The sequence below is a fragment of the Nestor notabilis genome, unplaced genomic scaffold, assembly GCF_000696875.1.
Source record: "Nestor notabilis isolate BGI_N333 unplaced genomic scaffold, ASM69687v1 scaffold13143, whole genome shotgun sequence".
In the NCBI taxonomy this organism is placed as follows: Eukaryota; Metazoa; Chordata; class Aves; order Psittaciformes; family Psittacidae; genus Nestor; species Nestor notabilis.
In genome coordinates, this window is record NW_009923379.1 from 5,837 (window position 1) to 25,272 (window position 19,436).

The following is a 19,436-nucleotide window of genomic DNA, read 5'->3' on the forward strand; positions in this document are numbered from 1 at the left end:
GAGAAGGGCACTGGAGCTGGTGCAGGGCCTGGAGCACAAGTGTGATGAGGAACAGCTGAGGGACCTGGGGGGTTTAGTCTGGAGAAGAGAAGGCTCAGGGGGGACCTTATTGGTCTCTACAAGTGCCTGACAGGAGGATGGAGCCAGGAGGGGGCTGGTCTCTGCTCCCAAGGAACAAGGGATGGGACAAGAGGAAACAGCCTCAAACTGCACCAGGGGAGATTTAAATGGAGCTGAGGAACAATTCCTTGCCCAGAGGGTGCTCAGGCATTGGAACAGGCTGCCCAGGGCAGTGCTGGAGTCACTGTCCCTGCAAGTGTTCACACCCCCGTGTAGATGAGGCCTTTAGTGCCAAGGGTTAGTGGTGGCCTTGGCAGGGCTGGGGAACGAACGGCTGGACTTGATCTTAAAGGTCTTTTCCAATCTAGTTGATTCTGTGCTCCTAGAAGAAAGACTGTTAGTGGCTAAGTGTGGCAAAGGTTCTGCCTCATTTACGGGTTCTTTTGCGTTCAAATAGAAGTGTTGGAGGAAACTTAACCTGAAGATGCTGGTACTTTTGACTTGCAAGATTGGGATGTGCTCCTGAGATGTAGTACACTTCCTCATCTCTCTAGGCTTGAGGGGAAAAAAAGATTGGATTATTTTAGATTTGTTTGCTGTTGGCAATGCAGGTCTGTGCAGTTGTAGCCACTGTTCTTTCGTTCCTGTTTACTGTGTTAAAAACAAACTTATCTGAAGACAAAATAGGTGGTGATAAATGTTAGATAAGGGGTTTCATATATGTATGTATGAGGCATGCCGACATGTTTAATAGTACTATATATTTCAAATGTCTCTCCTGGTGGTTTTTTCAGGGCCCCAGTAAAATGTCAGTGTCCTGTTAAAATGGCAGACACTTGCTATTGTGTGAGCCTGTATCTGTGCTGCTGCGACTTCATCTTTTATGTCAAATGAGCGTTAGCTCTGAACAGAATGAATTGGTTGGTTTTATTTCATGTAAGACAATATTTCTTCAATCTTGAATTCTGTATATGCTTCTGTGGGAAAGCTTGTATATGTCCATAGTTCTGGTTTTGTGCCATTTTTATAGATGGAAACTTGTACATAAGTTCTGTCCAGTCTGGAAGGTTCTCTTGGGACTTTGGAACTACTGTTGATGAAAGAAAGTGATACTTAAATATTGGAAAAGATTCTTATGCTTATGAAAACAGCAGATTTTCTCATTGTAACTGCAATAACTTGCACTTTGAGAAAGCTGCCTTTTACTTAAGATTCAGCATTTGTCTCTTTAAAGTGTTAATGTTTTTGCTGTAACTCTTGGGTCTAGCTCAGTGGACAAGGTACTACAAGGGATTCTTGCAAAGGTCTTTTAAGATGCCAAAGGAAGTTCTAGTTTATTATTAGCACAGACATGCACTTTGTAATGCAACATAAATTTCTTTGCTGACATAAAAATGAATAATGAAAAACTTCTGGAAAAAATAAACCAGTGCAGAGATTATACTCACTCAACATATTTCGTAACTAGACCACTATCATTTTGATCTGCTGTTAAGGGCTATATATACTGGAACTGAAACTTAAATATTTGTGTGTATGTGTATTTGCTGTCTCCCAGACTTACGCAATTCTGACATGAGAAAGTTATGCTGTTGTAATTTGGGGTTTGAAACCTGGGATGGAGAATGGTTGGGGTTTTTTGTTGTTGAGCTTACATAAATCCATATTCACATCCCAGGCTCTCCTGATTGATGTTGGTAAAATACATACATCAATCCACTGTGAATGCTTGACTTCCTTACATGTTTGTTTTTAAGAGAATATAAAGATTTCGGTTATTTTTGCCCCAACTTTTCAAAAGTGCCTCTTCCTCACCACGTTATGATAGATGATCAGGTGAGCATTAGTAGTCATTAATTTGAACAGATGTTATCATTTCATTCTTAGTAGTGATATAAATAAACCTGAACCAAAGTAGAACAGAAACAGCCTTACGGTGTCCCAGCAACTGAAGTGTTTTAAGCTGCCACTTCTCTTTCCAAGTGCATGTGGTATTAGGTCCACATTTGTTTGTGACATAGATTACTTATTTTATATATGGCACCTTACAAAACGACCAACTCGCCCCACAAAACAAAGTAATTGTACTTATGAAAGAAATATATCTGATTTTGAGACCATTAGGGCATGTTTTAAATTTAGTACAGGTTGCAGTGAGGTCCTTTGGGATGGCGGTTGTGTTCTACAGGTAGCTGGAGTGAGTGACTGTTTAAAATAGCTGTTCTAGGAACAAGATGTGCAAGCACATGTTTTCCAAGGCAGGTCAGCGACATCCTCAGAAATGATGTGCCATTTATAGAAGTCAGTTTAGGACTAATGGGGCTTATTAGCTTGTGCTTGATGCTGGAGAAATGTAATTGTGCTGCTTGTACAGCTGGTGTGGATCTGTAGCAGTATATCTCTGCCTGAGATAATAATTCCTCTCAGAAGGCGAGATAGTGTGAGGAGAGCTCTGGCCCAGCAATTAAAGCGTATGTATTGTCTAGATAGTCTCAGCCCTCCTTTTTCTTCCTACTACCCCATCTTAACTGTGTATTATGGAGCTTTCTACTTTTTTACTTTTACTCTAGTTTGGCTAAGCCTCTGAAAATATTCTGTACTATTTAGCACTTAGATTTCCAAAGTCATAACGAGAAAAGTAACTTCAGTCCTTTCCAACCCTAACCATTCTGTGATCCATGATGGAGCAGAAGTGAGTTTTCAAAGGAGTTTTTCTGACCAATATCATGTTTTAATTTGTTTTTTAATGAAAATGGATATTGATATCTCTCTACTGAAGTGAACCAAAACCTGAAATTTGTGTTGAAAATTCAGAGAGCACCTTTATTTATGAAAGTATAAAAACCTTCTATTTTTATTATTATGATTATTGTTCTTGTTCTTATTATTGCCATCTGTCATTGTTGCCCTGCTGTGCCAGAAAACTCTATAACATGCTTCCTGGCATAGAAATGAACTGTGTTATTTTCAGAGTTGTCCTCAGCGGGGGTTTGAGATGTATTTTTCTTTTTTCCTTTCAAGGGTCTTTAGCCATTTGGATCTATTTCAATTTTACCTATGGAATTTTGAAGCTTGGTCAGCAGTATACAGTGTGCATACCTATACATTGTTTTCAATCACTTCTACATAATCTTGATTTATCTCAATGACTTCTTGTGTTGCTTTAGAAAGAAGATTGAAAAGAGTTCTGTTTATAATGCGGTGAAAAAGTGTGAATTTGGAAATCAATAAATATTGCACACAATAGAAATGTTGTACTATATTAAGTATTTCTTTGGCTGAAGCCTTGAAATGTAATTTCTTGTGTTGACAATTAAAACTGAATTAACTTAATTGTTAGTAAAATTAAATTTGACATTGGGGTGTGTAGTCCTGACCAGGATTGTAGTTGGCTGCTGCTTTTTGTTTGGTTGGTTTCATTTTGGCAGACTCCATATACAGGTGCTCTCTTTTGAATTCTGAAATTCTTCTGTCTCCATGAAGTCTTATTTTTTGCTATTGCTTGATGCTTTTTTCATTGTCCACCTGATGAATATACTTTTTTTAATCCTGATTATACTTTCTCCTCTCCTTCAAGCGATATACTCAAGCAAAATAGATTTCCATCAAACTTTGATCAAGAAAATACTTGTAAATCTGATGAATACCCTTGCTATTCTTAGGATGGTAAAATGGATTAAATCCTCCACATTTCATTTATTTCATAACATTTCTGTGTGGTAGCAGTGAAGTAGGCTACTATACTTGTTCCACGCCCTTCACCTCAGTTAATTTTTTTCCTTTTTAATGAAGAACTCACTCAAAACTTCTACAAGGCAAATTAGGATATATCTTTGGAAAATAATTCATATTAAATGGTATTTTGGCACAGTAAAAGTTTGCTTTTCTAACTGTTCAGGTTCCTCACAACCACTCTCATTCTGAGTTTCTTTCCTGGTGTGATTTTGTGGATGGGTTGGATATTTTTAAGTTTGTTTGTTTGTTTGTTTTTTAAGGTGTACAGTTAAATTTCCAAAAAGGAAAGCTCAGATTTATTACTGTCTTTCAGTTGGTTACATTGCAGACTTTAGCATTCAGTTTTTGTGGTTTTTTTTCCTAACTTATTTTAATGACAGTCGTGAAAGTGAAAGGTAAGTAGCTGCTACAACTACTGCTTCTGTGTTGTGTTTAGGTTTTTCTTTTCATGTTGTTAGGTTAATTTCATTTTGTTGAATTCTGGTTACATAGCCAGGTGAATTTTTTCCCCAGTACTGCATATACTAATGGTGTTTGCACAAGTTGCATAGGACAGATTTTCTTCAAAGGAAAGAAATGTATCTGATAAGCAGTGAGGAGAAAGGAATGTATCTGTCCTATAGGTATACTTTTATTTTGCAGTTCCTTAATGGGATAAGGCACATCTAAGAAAGTTTCAACATCTTCTAACAGCCTGTGTATAGGTGTAGAATCTTGATTGACTAACTCTAGATTATTAATGCACAATCTTTCCTACTTCACAGACTTCTGTTTATTCTGGAAGCATGGTGATAATGGTTGGTTTAAAAAAAAGTAGTCTGTCAAAAGAGCAGATACACTGGGAAAGCAGCTAGGCTAAATTTTAACTAGGTGAATCTTTGCTCTTTTGAAACAGGAGATCAGCAAAATCTCGAAGCAGAAGTCCATATTCATCAAGGCACTCAAGGTCTCGTAGCAGACACAGGTTGTCTAGATCCAGAAGTCGTCATTCGAGTATCTCCCCTAGTACATTGACTCTGAAGAGTAGCCTGGCGGCTGAGCTGAACAAAAACAAAAAAGCAAGAGCTGCTGAGGCAGCCAAAGCCAGTGCAAAAGCTTCCAATACTTCAACACCTACCAAGGGAAGTACTGACGCTGCTGTAAGTACTCCTCAAGTGAACAATGTAAAGGACCTGAAGAAAACAAAAACTGAGCATACACCTTCCCCTACAAGCAGTGTGAATTTGAAGAATGACAAGGCAAAAGCAAAGGTCTCGCTTCCTGAAACAAAAGGGGAAAATAATTTAATTGCAGACAAAATTACTAAACAGAAACCTACAGCAGTAAAAGAGAATAAATTAACTGTTGTAAAACAGCCACCCGTCACTGTAAAAGAGAAAAGCAAACCGAGTACACCAAGTGTAGTAACCAAGGAGAAGGAGCGAGTTGTTGCACTACCAACCTCCACACTGCCACCCTTGCCTTTGCCTCCCACGCTGCCTGAAGATAAAGAAACTGATAGGTGAGTTGTGGCATTGCTTTTTGGTGTTGTCTGTTCCTCTTCACTGTTGTTGTTTGGGTTTGCTTGTTTGTTATTTCCCTTGGAAAACGAATATAAACCTATTTGCTAGATCAGGCTATTGCATTAGGTAATTCTTGCTCTTGCTTAACATGGCAGCTGTTGGCAAACTGAAGGAATTTGATCTGGAAATAAAAATAATTGAACTCATTCTTGAAAAGAGAAAGATTTAGTTAGAAGGAATGTTTCAATGAAAAGGTACACTAGAGGTGATTTAAAATTGCTGGTACATAATAGCTTTGGGACTAATGCAAGGCATCAGGATTTCAGGTTTGGTCAGATCATGTATGTACATATGGGGAAAAGTTGAATTCAGTAGCAATATGTGAATTCTTTAATTACCTTGGTTTGAAGTGAAGTTTCTCTTCCCTTTGGGGAGGCAATTGTTTTAATAGCCGTGTCTTATTTTAATATAATTTATCTCAGAGATCAGTATTATTTTGAGTATGTATAATGGAAGTGAGGTTCATGACTTGTCATTGGTGTTAACTTTTGAAGTGTAAAAATTGGTCTGTCTCTATTCCAACTGTCATCTGAGTTTAAAATACATTAAGTCTCCTCATAATCCTGATGAAGAATCTGTGCTGCAATTTATATTGGAAAATTATGCTGTTGAGCTGGAATTCACTATTTTTCCTTCAGTTTGGTGAAGAAGTTGAGGGAAGTTACTTCTGTTTTTACTCATGGTGTTACAAGCCTCTCGCATCTATACAAGAAAGCAACTTCTTACAACAAGTAAACCAAAATTTCTTAGCACTGAAGTAATAACTAGTTTGTGTGATTTATTTTTGTAAGAAAACGAACTGTAAAAGCAAAATTCAAAACTTTTAGAAGTACTTCGTATTCCGTATTTATGAAACTAGCCTGTCTTCTCTTACTCTTTGAGAAGTGTGTAGTGTTTCTTTAGTTAGTAAAGGTAGTTATAACAAGAGGTGTAAACGTTTCTCTTGTTTTTGCTAATAATATAATGCTACATTGAACATTAGCATGCACAGGAAACCTTGGCAAATAAATCTAACCTAACAATGTATTAGACATTTATTTTAGTAGTAGAAGAGAAATCGTGTTTCTTGCCCTTAAGCACTCTAGCAAATGTTATTCCAGTTGTTCAGAAGCACATATGTGTGGCAAATGTCCTGTAGCATTTATATTTATGACAAAGCCATCCTCCCTGGGTAAACGGGATTTCAGACACTGTTACTTGAGAGCAAGGTTTACTGCTTTAAGTAAAAACTAGTCTAACTGGTTTAATAAATATATATATGATTGGCATTGCAGTGTTAATTGCGATAAAATTAAATGAGATTTCAACTTGAAGATGGCTAATTGCTTCTCATTGTTAGTGTGTTTTAATGCGATACCTGTTTTAAGCGTAGCTAAACTGCATGGAGGAGTTAAATTACAATTAAGCTATGGTTCTGTCAGCACTGTTAAGCTTTGCTTAGTTTTGCCTATAGGATGTTATACACCAGATCAGAATGGTTGAGATTACAAGTTGTGATAAAGCTTAAGTACTCAAAGAAAAACGATCAATGTTTTTTAGGGGGGATGAGGGCAAAGTGTGTTTACCTTAGACTCAGAGATGCTATGGGGAAATTGTGCCAACAAAGAAAGCTTGATACTGTGCAGAACTGTCTGGTTCCTAATGTCATGTCAGCTGTGAAGTTCAGCAAGGACCTGATAAACCCACAAATAAACTTACCTAAAGGAACAGCAGTGTTGCAAAGCCTCTGTGTATGTTAGCTGAAAGAGAAAACTCTTCCAGTGGTCAATGACATGTGATGTCAGAGACTTGAAAAAAGGGCAGGTTCTGGCTGCCTCTGTTTTCATGTACCAATTTCAAAATCTGTTTCAGAACCTCTCATGTATTGTACTTTCACTTATTATGCTGTTAAAGTTTCAGGTCCAAATTTTGAGAAATAGAAATATATGAACTTGAAAACTTAAGTTTGTTTTTTTTTTACCATAATTGCATGCACTGAGCAAAAGTAACCACTTTTTGTTCTGTATAGCATGTTAACCATTATATTCGTGATGAGAGCAGCATATACTTTCTTGAGGTACTTTTTAAATTCAGGCAGTGGCAGCTTGAGAAGTGGTAGGAGACATTCGGGTGTTCTGTTTTCATGGGGAAGCATGGACATACACAAAACACTGGAATGCTTTATTTAAATATATAAAGATTGCTAACTGCAGTTAATGTAAGAAAGACTTATATGCATTCTCCATGATGAAAGATTGTAAGATCCTTAAATTTACAGAAGTTTCTGCTTTATCTATGAAACTAAGCAGGTAAAAAGCTGCAGAAAAACCTCCAGAAAGGTTCCCAGACAAGGATGTTGACAGTAAAGTAGTACTGTTTGGCAAGTGCAGCTATCTTGGAAAATACCCGTTGAAAGCATGACAGAAAGTTTTCTTGATGCAGTGACAGAGTTTGACATTTAAAGAGTGAATACTATCTGACAGTCCTGTGGGGGAGAAACAGTTATGTAATTATATAAAGTCTTGTCATGGTTTAAGCCCAGCTGGTAACTCAGAACCACGCAGCCACTCGCTCACTCCCATCCTTCTTCCTCCCCCTGTTCCCTGAGGGATGTGGAGGAGAATCAAAAGAATGTAAATCCCAGGAGTTGAGATAAGAGCAGTCCAGTAACTAAGGTATAATACAGAACTGCTACTGCTACCACCAATAATAATGATAAGGGAAATAACAAGGGGGGAGAATATAAAACTAAAAGGGGAAAGGGAAAAAAAAACAACACAAGCGATGCACAGTACAACCGCTCACCACCTGCTGACCGATACCCAGCCCGACCTGAGCAGCGGTCTGGGCCTTCTGGGTAACTCCCCCCAGTTTATATACTGGGCATGACGTGCTGTGGTATGGAATAGCCCTTTGGCTAGTTTGGGTCAGGTGTCCTATCTCTGCTCTCTGCTGGCTTCTTGTGCCTCTCCTCGCTGGCAGCTCATGAGAGACTGAAAAGTCATCCGTCAGGATAAGCATTGCTTAGCAACAACTAAAACATCGGTGCGTTATCAGTGTTGTTCTCATGACTAAAGCCAAAACACAGCGCTGCACCAGCTACTAGGAGGGAGGAAAATAACTCTTACAGCTGAACCCAGACAAGTCTAGAGATGGTTGTGGTTTTAAAATTGCTGGATACGCTGTAGCTGCACAAATCTAGCTAAACTAAAGGAAGTTCTGGTAAGATGGCACCATGTGTTTAAAAAAATATATTGCAGCAAGTGCAATGCTTTCAGAATTTCCCATTAGAATGAGGAGAGTATTTCTGGAATCATTGTGTACAGTTATTGTTAAAGGAACACTCTGCTGTGCTTGTGTTTGGGGGATTTTTCTTAGGACAGAGATGGACTATCAGTATCTGTTAACTAATTATACTTGATTAAAAAATGGTTGAAATATCAGTAACGCATGGCAGAAAAACATTTAGTCATTTTTTCATCTGATTTTTTTTTTTCCCCCTCCCACTTGATTTGCATGCTGATCACTAGGAACATGTTGAATCTGGAGTCTTTCAACAAATGTATGAGATGGGAACCTGTAAAGGAGGTGGTGTGGACTGCCTCATAATGCCCTGCAGTATTACTATAACTGTGATGCTCACTATCTCTTTAGACCAGCTTTATAGAGAACTGGATTAGGATAATCTTCTCTTTTATGTGAGAAGTCAGAATAAGATTTTATCTCTACATTTCTGGTATCTGTAAGCACTTGAGCTCTAAATGTTCTTAATAGTCTAGGCCATAAGCTTGGGAAGAAGCTCGTGTGGCTGAAGAAGGCTGGCCTGGTAAGGCTTGCTGTGTCATCTAGCCTCAGCTTTCACCAGGAAGATCTGTTTTCATAGTTCCTTTAGAATTTTGGTAGTTAAAAAGCAGAGATTTCAAATGCTGATGCATTAAGAACCTAGAATGTATTTTAAAAAGTAATTCCAATAGGTTTTCCTTTCTGTATGTTAGTATCATTCTGCTGTGTTCATCTTGATAGTAAAATTGTGTCTTTTTAATAGTTTGCAAGAGAATCTTTCAGTGAAGTCAGTTAAAGAAACAGAGAAGAAACTTCGCCATCTGCTTGCGGATTTGCCGCTTCCACCTGAGTTGCCTGGAGGAGCTGACTTATCTAAAAGTCCTGAAGAAAAGAAACCAGCAGTTCAGTTACACAGCAAGAGAAGACCAAAGTATGTTTAGTAGACTTTTTAAAGCCTATCAAGCAAGTAGAAGTGATAAGTTTCTCTAAAATATATTCTTTTCAAAATAATTCTGATTTTTATTGACTTTTTAAATATTAATGAGGTTGAAATCAAACTGCAAGGTTTATTGCCACTTAATGGTAGTAAGCCATTTATCTAATAATGTTTCTTAAATATTTAGTGTTGAAGGTCTTGTCAAAGTTAAAACAATCCTTAGATATATTAGATGTATCCTTAGAAGTGCTTTTTGTTTTCTAGAATATGTGGACCACGACATGGTGAAACAAAAGAAAAAGAAATAGATTGGGGAAAGCGCTGTGTGGATAAATTTGATATCATTGGTATTATTGGTGAAGGCACTTATGGGCAAGTTTACAAAGCCAGAGATAAAGACACAGGTAAGTCCAGAAAAAGTGAATGTAATCCTGCTGTTCTAAAGTGACCAGGATATTTTTGGGTTTGTTTTTATGCTGAGTAAGATTTTGTGGTATTCTGCCCTCTGATGTTTGGAAAGTTTTTAGGTTTTGGTTTGTTTGTTTAGTTTTAAATCTAGTGTTAGTCTAACTCAGAAATTATCTTTTTCTGCCGTGGAAAAATTATTTATCCATAAAACTGTGGCTGAAAGCAAGCTGCATGTTCTTAATTTCTTATTCTTACTTCTTGAGTTTTGGTGCTTCGTACACAATTGAGCTAGTGAAGAAAAGAGGATAAATACTCCAGGGAAACAAAATGGGACCCTGGACAGAATGACAAAAAATAATGAAGTTTGTGAAGGGATGTAAGGGTGAAAGAAGCTACGCATGAGAGTTAGCTGTTTTTCTTCTTTGTATGCCAGTGGTCATTAGTTGATAGGAAGAGAAGCTGCCTCTGTGCAGCACAGCCCTGAAGTGTTGCATATTGGGTGGTTTTCTTGCAGTATGACTACAACAGTAAAATACTTTTTAAATTTCATGTTAAACTATTGCTAAAATAAGCAAGCATCACCATACTATGCAATGCAATGATATGATACTATGATATGCAAGAATGTTGTCACTACTTCTAATGTATTGAAATGGATTCTTCATATGTGAGGCATGTTGCTTGATCTTTTAATATCCAATTAGTAGTTCTTGCTGTGACTGCTTACCCTTCTGGCTTATTTGTGCATGCTTTGAATGCTGGATAATTTTCTACTTCAGCAGTAGCTGAGTTGCATAGGATCACATAGCAGCCTCAGTTCTTTCTTTCTGATCTGGAGAAGAATGAGCTGTAATTATAATTCCTCCATCATTCTTCGCCTGTGCTTGTCTTGGTTTGCAACCTTTAGTTCCTCAGCTGAACTGTCACAGATCTCATTTTTTACCTGTACCTTGGGAAACATTGCAAATCATTGTTAGGAGCTTCTTCCTGCTCACCTGGGATTCTGTTCTTCGCCCATTTAAGTTGTTAATCTTACCGTAACTGTATTGCCTCTTTGGCAAGCGTCAGGTTGGTTGTGTGGCAATCATTGCTGAACCTCCAGAAGAAGTTGTTACTCTCTGTATTGAATGAGTTCATACAGTTACAGCAAACTTTCCATTAGCTTTGGATTCAAACCCTGTGCAGAGTGGTATTACAGCTGTCGAGATGCCTTATAACAGCGTGTGCAGTGGGCTTTCAAAGGATGTTGTGTCGTACTGAAATGTTACCTATTGTATATATATATATATCATACATGGGTGTATAAGGCCTTTCTAGAGTTAACAAAGATACGTGTGCTGTCAGTAAACTTCCAGGATGCAGCAATAAACTTCTAAGAGCAAAATGATTGAGCTGGCATACAGTCTTCAGATATTCTCCATCATGAGTAGATCATGCTCCTGCCATTTTGCAGAATCCAGCCCAGCCTGCAGTGAAATAATGAGGAAAATCTGTCTTTACTGTAAACGTGGCAGTGACACTTCTTCTTTTGGAAAGTATACTGAGAAGTCTTTAGTCATCTGCCTCGTATCTTGAATTAGTTGTGTTCCTGGCTAGATACATGCATTCTGACTTCTGGTATTGTAGTAATAAGACACTCAGAGCAGACATAGGCCTCTGTCTCTAAAGCTGCTGTGATAATCACTCTTCTGTGGGGGTTTATTGAAAGATCTGATGTGGAGTATCAGGACACAGGTGAATGGGGTGTGCAGGAAGAAGAAGACAGGCCTTACACTGGGTAGCTGAAAATTCTCATTTATAGCTTTGTTTCTCCATGTGATAGTTTCCCAACAGTGGTTAATTCTGTTTCCATTCAGCACAGTGTTTGGTGCAAGCATCAAAATGTTAACTATTTAGTCTGCTCAGAAACAGTAACAACTGGGAAGGGTTTCAAAAACAAATGAACAAACTCAGTACTAAATCACATAGTTTAGTTACTAATCTTAATGGTTTTTATTTGAATTTTCTCTTAGGGGAAATGGTGGCACTAAAGAAAGTACGTCTGGATAATGAAAAGGAAGGGTTTCCAATAACAGCTATTCGGGAGATTAAGATTCTTCGACAGCTTAATCACCAAAGCATTATCAACATGAAGGAAATAGTGACAGACAAGGAAGATGCTCTGGACTTCAAGAAAGACAAAGGTATGTACCCTAACACAGGAGTAGCTCTTTCTGGTTCCGTTCTTAGTACAGTAGTCTGTGATGCTGGATTTGAAGTTCTGCTTCATTAAAAAACATGTTTGCAAATTGTGATGCTTGACAAGGGACTTTAATTACTAGTAGAAGTCCTTTATTTAGCTCAGCTATGCCTTTTGCTCATAGAAGGATTTTTGCATGTATCTTGTGGGATAAGGAAAACATAATGATTCCAGTTTTGCTGGAGAGGAACAGATGCTAGACTTCTTGACACTCACAGATTAGGGAGGCCAGCAACAATAGCAAGGTCTTAACTGTGGGCTTTTTAGACTTATTTTCCTCCTAATATTTTCTTACATCATTCAGAGTATTGTAGGCTCAAAATGCTGAAGAGGTGTTTTTTCATTGTAGGCTTTGATTTTCTTTGAATTGTGCTTCAGTCAGATTTTCATAATTGGGTACATGTGTTTCGAAGAATAGAAGAATAATAAATGAAAAGAGAGATTTGTGTAGTGGGGATGTTTTTCCTCCAAATAAAAGGCATGCAGACTGTTACTCTTTTGGTTCCTTCAGTGTTAAGTCTGGCTTATTTGAGTTACTGCAACCTGGAGAATGAAGGAAACAGTGGAAATCATGCAGCATTGTTGCTTGGTGCTTTTGATACTGGAGGAGTCATTTTGTCTTTGGAGGATGTTTCCTTTTAGGTCCAAGTCTTATAAACTTATTTTGAGGTATTTTATTGTTCTATGGGCGATTTTGGTACATGGCTTGGCTGAGGAGGGTGTTTGGAATGTGGTACCTGTGCTTATTCCTGGCTCTCTCTCCCAGAGTTTTTATAGAGCATGCCCAGCTCCAGTGTGGGTAGAAAACACTGTATGTTGCTGCAGAGCCAGCAGAAACACTGGGTGATGTCGTGATGAATCAGAAAATGGCTGTCAAAATTAAGCAGGAATTAGGTGGGTTGTTTTAAGCATCTTTAGAAAGTAGAATACATTCAAGTATTACATATACAAATCCAGCATTGCCAGGATTTTCTTTTTTTTTTTGTTTTACTGTGTTTAGAAGTAGAAAGCATCTAGCAGAGGAGTTTCTCTAGATATATGCAGGTTCAGTGGTCAGCACCTGCTCTGAATCTCAACAGTCTGCAACAGCCAGTTTAGGCTTTTTATGTGAATCTTGTACTGAGTTTTAATTAGGTCTAACCTACTTGGCTAATGAGACCACACTGGGCCTTGACTTAATACTTAATGACTCATTAATTAATTTTCTCCCTTTCTGTTTGGTGCCATGTCTAGGATTGAATTGTAAATTTTTTTTTGGTGTACTTCAAACTGTGTATCTCATTAATTTCAAATGTTGGGGTTTTTTTGCCCAAGTCTATATTTGTGCTTTTGATACTGCTTTCATTTAATTTCTCATTCTTGTTTAACAGCTTATTAAAACAGTTATATTTTCAGCAAATATGCAAGGGAAGGAGTTTCTCTGGAGATGCTAGAATAAAATTCATTTCTGAAAGCATTAGCATGATAAAGAGACCGTGCTAGTACGATTTGTCTGTGAAAAGATGGAGGGGTTGCGTTTTTTTATTTCCAGGCACTGCATTCTGTATTCCTCTAATGAGTAGTTCATTGTGAGATGGAGGTTTATAGTCGAGATGTTGTGGCCAAATTGTAGTCTATGCAGGGAACAAATGAATGCAAGTGGGAGGGAGTTTGATCATCTTCACAGTAAACCATTGCAAACACAAAAGTAGGCTGCTTGGTTTAAGAAGGAACCATTATAGAAGTGGTAAAGCTTCCAGTAGAAACAAAGTGTTTTGCTGTCTGAATATGCTTATGCTTAATGTACATTTATGCTTACCTTGGCTATGGAATATAACTCTTACAAATCCCTGCTGATACTCCTTTTGTAGAAGTAGGGAATGGAAACATTTCTTCCAACACATCTTTTCTAGTTAACATAAGTAAAGTTAATTTTGTGTCTAAGGTGGACTATTATATCTTGACCTGGATATGATAAAAACTGTTGGGTTTGGCTTTTGTTTTCAGTTTTGGTGGTGGTGGTTGGTTTGTGTTAGTTATTTTTTTTTTCCCTTGGATCTCAGTAGTTTAAAATGCAGTTTTCTGACAATTATGTAGCTATTTGGCACACCTTGCACAATCTATTGGCCTGCAAACCCGCAACGGCTTGCCTTGTACAGCTTTGTCCTGATACTTTGAGCTGTGTTACATGTTTGCATGGTTAGACATTAAGAAGAAATTCTTCCATGTGAAGGTGCTGAGATGCTGGCACGGGGTGCCCAGAGAAGCTCTGGCTGCCCCATCCCTGGCAGTGTTCAAGGCCAGGTTGGACACAGGGGCTTGGAGCAACCCGCTCTAGTGGAAGGTATCCCTCCTTGTGGCAGGGGGTTGGAACTGGATGAGGTTTAAGGTCCCTTCCAATCCAAACCAGTCTGGGATTCTGTGATTTTAAGTGACATAATCCTGTGTGTTCCAAACTCTTGAGTATCTGACTTGTGTCAATAGTTTCAACAGCATTTTGCTTTTGAAGAAAAGAGAAGTTTATCTGTGTTTTATCCTGGCTAGCTTGGGGTGTAAGTTTAACAATAAGAACAGCTTTAATATAGGATTGGGTTTATTCTTTCTAGCAGACCATTAGAAAATGAAACTTAACACATTGGAGCAGTGTGTTAGAAATGTTTTAAGTGTATTTCCACCAGTGGAAATACAGCAGATGAGCATGATTGTTTGTATAGGTTGGGCACATACAGAGCCGAGTGGGTCTGCTATATTGAAACCTGAAGTTTAACTTTGCAGTTTTCATTATGCATGAGACTTGCTTGGTGAGGAAGTTGGAGAACGGCATTACCGATTACTAATCGGTGATATAATACCTTGATTCTGAGGCACAATCCTGACAGGTAAAACATATGTTGGGTGTGGTGAGGAGTATCCATTCTGTATGTTTTTCATGTAGGCTTTTCTCCCCTACCTATCATACAGAGGGAGATAGGTGAACACACAAGGTAAGGGGCGGAAACACATGACTAATAGTTTATATCCCATCTTGTGTGTACGGTTGTGTTGGGGGGGATGAGGGTTTGTTTGTTTCTTTAAGCCTCCTCTGCTTCTCTTGGGACATAAAGCCTCCTTTGACTTGATAGCAGCGATGAGCTGTAGTTTCCATTCAGTATTTTCCTAAAAATGTCAGAACTCTGGTTATTTTTGTTGAAAACATTTTCCTCTATTGAGCTAGTACAAGAGCAACTGTGGGTATCAGTCTTCAGTAGTAGTAGAAGCAGCCTGACACTGTTGGTGTTTGTCTGATGGCAGCTAAAGTTTCCTTCACTTTTCCTTTTTGTTTGCTTGATGGTAATTCAAATTCATGGGAGTTTGAAAATTCGTATTCATGGATTTCAGTTCATGTCCTCTTGGAGCAGAGTTTGGAGCAGGAGGATTGTACTGGGCAGAAGGTCTTCATCTTCTCTTAGTGCTTTAGGTTGGTTTTGTCTGAGAAAGTTTGTGTGATGTTGCTTGTGTAACAGTAATTGAAGAAAGCAAAATTTAAATCAGAAGTTGAAAACAAAGAGCAATTTCCTAGGTATATTCAAACCTATACACCTCATAAGCCAAGTTAGCTGAGCCACTTCAGTTATAACTCTGTAACTGAAGTTGTAAAATGAACCAGAATGACTGGAAAAAAGGTCCTCCTTACTTTGGGCTTTTGTCAGCTCTGGTTTTGTTTTCTCAGTTTGACAATTAATTATATGATCTTAGGTCTCTTTTTTAACTTTGGGCACCTGAGATGGTCCTTCAGTTCTCAGTTGCTGCTTTATCAGCTAGAAGCTGTTGCACATTTTCAACATTCTACCTATGGGACTGCCACGATCTCTACTAAACATATGGAGAGTGCCTGACTTAGTTTTTGTGGCTATGAATGAAAAACCAGTAGGTGTTCTGACTGACATCTCTTCCTCCTTTTCACTGGAAGAAGCATTTTCAACTGCTAACCCAAGGGAGGAATAAAATTTTGCATGGGAGACTCCAATAAAAAAAGATCTGGTTAATGTCGCAGCTTGGGGTTTTGTTTTGTTTCCATGTGTGGATTATCTGTTTGGACTGTGTGTGTTTCTGTAATTAATCTTAAAATCTAAATTTACTTTAGATAGATTAAACTTTGAATTGATTTGCAGTAAAAATTAACAAGCTTTTTTTAGGCATGAAGTTGTTATTTATCTTGGCAGCTTAGTAGTACCTGTGTCAAAGCAGGTTACGTTCTCATAGCCATTGAGAAGTACCTTGTCTGAAAGCCTGTGGCTTGTAGGAAGTCTGTGACAGCGATCACGTTATCATCAGAGAGTACTTCACTACAGTAAACACTACAGGTTCCTTCTCTACTGTTATTGTAGCTAGCTTTATCCGGGTTTCCTCGGAAGGTGAGCAAAACCAAACTGTCCTGAATTTCAGAAACCTCTAATGATCTACAGCTTGCCTTTGCTCCTCCCGAAATAGCTGATAGAAACTTCTTACCCAAATAGTTTTCATGCTGCAGTTATCAGGCTTAGTGTGACTGCTTAAGTGGTGCTTCCTGTTTCTGTGTGCTGTACTGGCCTCTGGTCTGGAATGAGTGCAGACCTAATTGTGTGGCTTTTCAACTTGATCCGTGTTATGGCAAACTGAAGAAAATCCCTCATTATTAATGAAAGATTTCTGATATGTTTGGTTTACTTTTCCTCTGCTTTAACTTTTTTGTTTGGTTTCTTATTTCCCTGTAGTATGTAATGAAACAAGGACACTATTTACTCCCAGGGATGCCCTTGGCTGTATGCAAGGGCTGTATGCCCTTGGCTGGTACACCTATTTCAGAATGTGCTTCCGTGCACATGGAGCTTGGGTTGGATTTGTTTCAAGAGGAGAATGCAATTGAATTTGCAATGGGAGAATAACATAGCATACAGCAGTGATGCTTTCTTTAGACTTCAGGTGATTAATTCAGTAGATATACCTTTATTTGGTGTTTCACAAATCGGAAAATAGGTTTGTAAAAATGTGAATAGAAAGAAAAGATGAATGTCTGTTTAAGGGACTCTAAGGAATTTAAAGGTATTGCTGGATGGTTTCTTCACTTTTCAAGCTCTGACAAAATTCTGTTTAAAACTGTCTTGGAATATAGTGTATTGTAAGTACTGGTAGAGAAATGTGAAGGAAATTGAAGAGTAAATAGAATCCAATTACCTTGAATCAATCAAGGGAAAAAAATAATTATGTATTTCATAGAAGAAGCTGAGGAGGCTTATTAGTGAGATGAAAATCTGATGGAGTCTCATTCTGAACAGTGAGCACAGAACAAATTGTTGAAAACCTGTTCAACAACTCTGCATTGTACATACCGTGTGCTGAATGAGCCAAGGATCCTTTCTTTTAAGCATTTTTGTATTGCAGGATACTCTTTTAATGCATTTATACAAGGATTGGATTAAAATTTGCACATAATAAGGCAGTTCTGGTCTCCTGGTTCCTCTGATCTGTATCTAATCGGGTATTTTGAGAAACCCCAAACACCTTCCCTATCAATTTACACGTGTTTAAAAGCTGTCATCTGGGTAGGCTTCTGGATCATTCTCCCCTGCTGCTCCCCTCCCTGCACAGCCTGAAACACTTGTATCTCACTTTGAGAACAAATGCCTAACTTACTGTCCTGCTTTGTTGGATGTGTATGATTTGATGACAGTCCAAAAAAATCCAGAGCCTGGTTGTCACACAGAAGTGCAGTGTGTTTTGTTAGCTTTTGTAACCCCCTGGAAAATCCTTTATTATAGATCATCAGTGCCATGTCTTGAGTTACCCATTTTATATGCATAGCTTTACAGCATTATGCCACAGTTCATTTTGGGTTTTGGTCAAGAAAACTACTTTTAGAGTTCTGTGACTTGAAATAAATGAACAGGAGGAGGAGATATGTTAATCCTTTAACTATTCTAAAGCAGTATCTCACTTTCTGACCCTTATCAATCTTAAGTGACAGAGTGGTCAAAGAGATTAATTGCTTGAAGTGCAAATAAGACAAGTAATGCGAGAAGATTGTTTCCATCCGTGTGAGTCTCCTTTATGTATTGTGTACCTCCCTAATAGATTCAGCTGCTATCTCTTATCCCATTTTCAGAAGTAGGCAATATTACAACTGTTCAGCTGTTCCAGCTGCTGCTGTGTCAACATGCAGTGACGTTAAGGTATCTTTTCTCAGTAGATGGAGGAATGGAGATAAGCTGCGTGATATTAGCAAAGGAAATGGGGCACCCATAAACCCCCACTTAGTGTTTTGTTGCAGTATGTGGCAGCATGCAGACTGTAGGCTGCTTCCCACCCTGCAGGTACTTACTTACTGTGAAGTGCAGTAAGATGAGTAAAGTCAAGTCAAATACATAGTTCTCAGTTCATTTGAATTGCTTGTGCTTTACTGTAACAGAGCTTTAGGTGTTTTTGTGACACTGCTTTCAGAAATGTGGATATTGGACAAAGCTTACATGCAACAAAGGGTCGTTTTAAAACGTAACCTCCAAGTTATTGAATGTCTTGGCCTCATAAGGGAAAGAAATATTTTTTTCTGTTGTTTTCCTTTTTGAGTAATGGATATTTGTGTGGTGGTTTTGATAGCACTAAAAAATGCTCTAACTTGAACTCTGGCTGTGCTGTAGTAAGCAGTCTTCTGCCTGTGCATAGTTAACTTGTGAAGTCTTTCATGACTGTTCTCTGATCTGTATCTGATGAAAAGCAGTAGAAATTGAAATGATCAAGTGGAATAATAAACTGTTTTGTTGGCCAAACGTGTATCAGAAGAGGGCACTACACTTGTCTACAAATAAACTTGAGTTTTGCTTTGGTTTGCTTGACACCTTTTTTGCAGCTACAATCTCTTCCAAATATAGCTTAAGTAATACTGAAAATCAGGTTTTAATGGTTAGACTGCCAAGGCTAGTAGACTAATTTCAATAGCTTATCATAACCAATGAAGAAGATTCAGCTTTGACTGTTTTGCTTTTAAAAATAGATTCTAACTTTGTATCATACATAGGTAGTGATGCAGAAGTGTAATTGATCTGTGCATTTGCTCTTGCTTTGATTTAGAAGGAACATTTAGCATTTGTACTGTTCGAATGTATGTTTCTTAATGAGAGTTGTAGAGAACATCAATAATTGGATGTCATCTCCCAGGTACCGCTCTGTTCTATTTATGAATTGTCTCCATTGTTGTCAGCTTTCCTTCTTGCATGAGGGTACCAATTCTGATTGCTGGTTA

The 19,436-nt window shown here is 38.1% G+C and overlaps 1 protein-coding gene across 1 annotated transcript in view; it reads left to right on the forward strand.

Annotated features, from left to right (window-relative positions):
* Positions 1 to 4,055: 4,055 nt before the first annotated feature.
* CDK13 (cyclin-dependent kinase 13) overlaps positions 4,056 to 19,436 on the forward strand; it is a gene marked incomplete at its 5' end in the record, with an annotated part of 34,371 nt that continues 18,990 nt past the window's right edge. The window contains 5 exons of the mRNA XM_010012108.1: positions 4,056 to 4,190; positions 4,691 to 5,296; positions 9,382 to 9,549; positions 9,820 to 9,959; positions 11,976 to 12,146. Of these exons, the coding sequence (XP_010010410.1) occupies positions 4,056 to 4,190; positions 4,691 to 5,296; positions 9,382 to 9,549; positions 9,820 to 9,959; positions 11,976 to 12,146 (1,220 nt within the window). The remainder of the gene's footprint in view (positions 4,191 to 4,690; positions 5,297 to 9,381; positions 9,550 to 9,819; positions 9,960 to 11,975; positions 12,147 to 19,436) is intronic.